The sequence below is a fragment of the Miscanthus floridulus genome, chromosome 7 (assembly GCF_019320115.1).
Source record: "Miscanthus floridulus cultivar M001 chromosome 7, ASM1932011v1, whole genome shotgun sequence".
NCBI lineage: Eukaryota > Viridiplantae > Streptophyta > Magnoliopsida > Poales > Poaceae > Miscanthus > Miscanthus floridulus.
Genome location: NC_089586.1, coordinates 57543008 through 57545962, shown reverse-complemented (window position 1 = coordinate 57545962; position 2955 = coordinate 57543008). Strand labels below are relative to the sequence as shown.

Genomic DNA, 2955 nt, shown 5'->3' with positions numbered 1-2955 from the left:
CCGCCTTCAATCCCAAAACTACTCCGATCACTTCTTGGGTCTTTAAAAGGCTTTGATCTTCCCTGCTCGCCTCCCATGGATGATCAGACACGAGGTGTGCCTGCATGCTAGGATTCACCCTCGGCTAGCATCCTGTCACCGAACTAATGCTCGTCATCTATAAACTTGCCCGACCCACACTCTAGATGAACATGGCCCATCAAACCACAATGGGCACGGTAGCGTTGCATCTTCTCATACTTAACTTGTAGTCGCATTGGCACACATCCCTTTAGAGATAGTGTGACAAATCGGACCAACAGTTTGGTCGAAGCAAGGCTCACCCTCTCCCTATATATGGAAATCTCATATGCCACTTGACACTACCTTCATCTCCACTGCAACGACCTCCCCCACCTTTCCCACAAGCTTCTGCATAATCGTTTCTATCCTGTATATAGGGGCGGAATTTTATGAATCTAGGATAGGTGTAGCCCCGTCAAACTCCTCCAACATCAGCGCATAACCTTGGAATATCCATGGTCCTTCCTCCATAATCCTCCTCCACAGGCAGAAAGCCTAGACCAAGAATAGGTTCTAACCAATCACACAGAAAGAAACCTCTCTGGTCGTGTTCCATGTCGTCCTCATCGTCGAAAACAATGACTGCTCACTGAACTGCTTGGAGGTCAGCAGTCTCGCCACTGCCAGCCACTTCACCTCCTGGCAGCTTGTTCCTCTCCTCGTTGGCCAGAACAACCCCATCTGTCTCTGCTTTGCTTCAAGCGTAAGGTTCTAAGGAGGCTCTCCACTTCGTCTCCCACCTCCGGCACTTTTCCGTCATAGGCTTCCGCCGCCATTCTCGTAGACACTCGATCCAGACACCCGTCGTTTACAACGAGAGGAGGAGACCAACAGGAGGCCATGCCAAGATCCTCTCGCGACAGATCGCCGAGCAGTCGACAAACCCTAGAAACCCTAGGTCACAACCGCCATGGCCGTCCTCAATACTTGTGTCGCTGTGATATGCGGCCCATAGACGCTCCTCCTTTAATATGGTTTCTGCCTAGGGCTGGCCCAGCAGCACAGCCGCCTCTACGCCTAGGGCTCAAGCCCACTGTGGCCCAGTTACAAGAGTACTTGGACGACGCTCGCAAACACTGCTCCTGGGCTTTCCGTCGCGCGCAGGCCCTGTTGCCAGTTCCGCTTCAGGCTCAGGCCGCTCACTTGATTCAGGCTCGTCAGCAGCAGGTGTAACAAAAGCATTAAAAATACACCCATGTTATTCTCAACAAATTTGCTTCCAAGTCTGGGGCGCGCATCATAACGAGAGAAGCTGCAAGCACGGTGTGGATTATGTCAGTAAGGCATCCAACAATCACGAATTACAGTACTCTTAAGATCTGTTCTTATTAAGATCTGTTCTTCCATGCGATACAAGTTTTGATTGTGAAAAGCTCTTATGTTTAACCCAATCGAAACAGGAGATTACAACAAGCGGTTTAGCACAACGCATACTGATTGATGCGTTGAGCTCTAACTTGTTTTTTTTTTCTGTTTGAATTCTGCCAAAAAAAAAACCCCACACACCAAACAAACACAACAAGCAGCGGCGAGCCGAGCTTCTGCAGCTCAGCGCCTTCCGCGCTTGGGCGCGGCGTCGTGCTCAGAGTCATCCTCAGAGTCGTCCTCGAATTCATCGAGATCCTCGTCGTCGAAGTCGCCGTCGAACTCCTCGTCGCTGCCCATAGCCTCGAACTCATCCTCATCCTCCTCGTCGTCGCTCACCGCCTTCGCCGCAGCCTTCGGGCCCGCGCTGCCGCGTGCCGCGTAACCGCGCCGGGCGCACAAAGCAGCAGCAGCAGCAGCAGCCGCGGTCGTAGGCTGCAGAAGAAATCTGGCGTTGGTGGTGGCCGCCGCCGCTGCCACCGCCACCGGCCGGAGAGGGGCGAGGAGGGAGATGGGGCTCGGAGCCGCCGCCGCCGCTGCGGCGGCGAGGCGGCGGAGAGCGAGCGCGGCGGCGCGGTGCATGGCCATCGGCTCTACGAAGTGTGAATTGAGGGGGGGGGGGATGCGGCGCGGGCGCGTATTTTGCTGGTTAAGGGGTGGCGGCGGCTAGGGTTTGGGTTTTGGAGGGGGTTTTTAATGGAGCGGGATGCGCCGGCTGCAAGGTTGAAGGAAGCTTCCAGAGACGCAAAGAGGGTTCCCTCTCTCGGTCCGGTCGGCTCGTCGCCGCCTTTGCTCATCTCCATCTGGAGTCTTCCCATGCCCGGGCATGGTACTTTTCGACTCTTTCTTTCGCTTCTTCTGGACTTGGGCTAGGCTGGTACTGGTATTGGGCCGTGGATCAAGTGATCAACTGGAAGATGGTGGTGGTGTATTTATGTGAGAAAATAGTCCATTTAACCTCTCCTAAATTTCATCCAAGTCCAATTTATCTTCCCAACACCAGCCGAAAAAACCTTGTTTTCTAACTGTCCTAATTTGATCAATAAATATTTTAAAAGTGATTCTTGGCTAATGTGACACCACATCAGCTGTTATAATCAAAGTACATCGATAATTTAGGATATTAATTAGACTTTATTAAAAAATATATAAAAATATCTCCAAATAATTTTTGAGATACATAAGTCCTTTGTTTTAGATAAAAAATCAAAGCACCTAACAACTACCCTACCTCTCACACTCACAGGAGGGTGTCACACTACTTACTTTGGTGTGCCTTAGATAGCTGGTCTTCTTGTGGCACGACAAAGTTAAAAGTCGCATCATAGTTTGTGGCGTGACTATTTACTTTGGCGTGCCTTAGATAAAAGTCATGTCATGGGCTTTGGCGTGAGTAAAAAGGCTATTTTTCTAAAAAATTTAGTTTTAAAGGCTAAAAATAAAAACATTTGAACTGCCGATGGGCTGATGTAGTCCAACTATAAAATGAAGCCGGCGTTAAAGGGTGAAGATACAAACTCTAAAGTG

The 2955-nt window shown here is 50.5% G+C and overlaps 1 protein-coding gene across 1 annotated transcript; it reads right to left on the bottom strand.

Moving 5' to 3' along the window:
- Positions 1-1350: 1350 nt before the first annotated feature.
- Positions 1351-2191, bottom strand: LOC136463294 (uncharacterized). Its single transcript, XM_066462303.1, has one exon. The coding sequence runs from the start codon at positions 2014-2016 to the stop codon at positions 1612-1614; it is 405 nt and encodes a 134-aa protein (XP_066318400.1). The 5' UTR covers positions 2017-2191; the 3' UTR covers positions 1351-1611.
- Between the last annotated feature and the right edge of the window lie 764 nt (positions 2192-2955).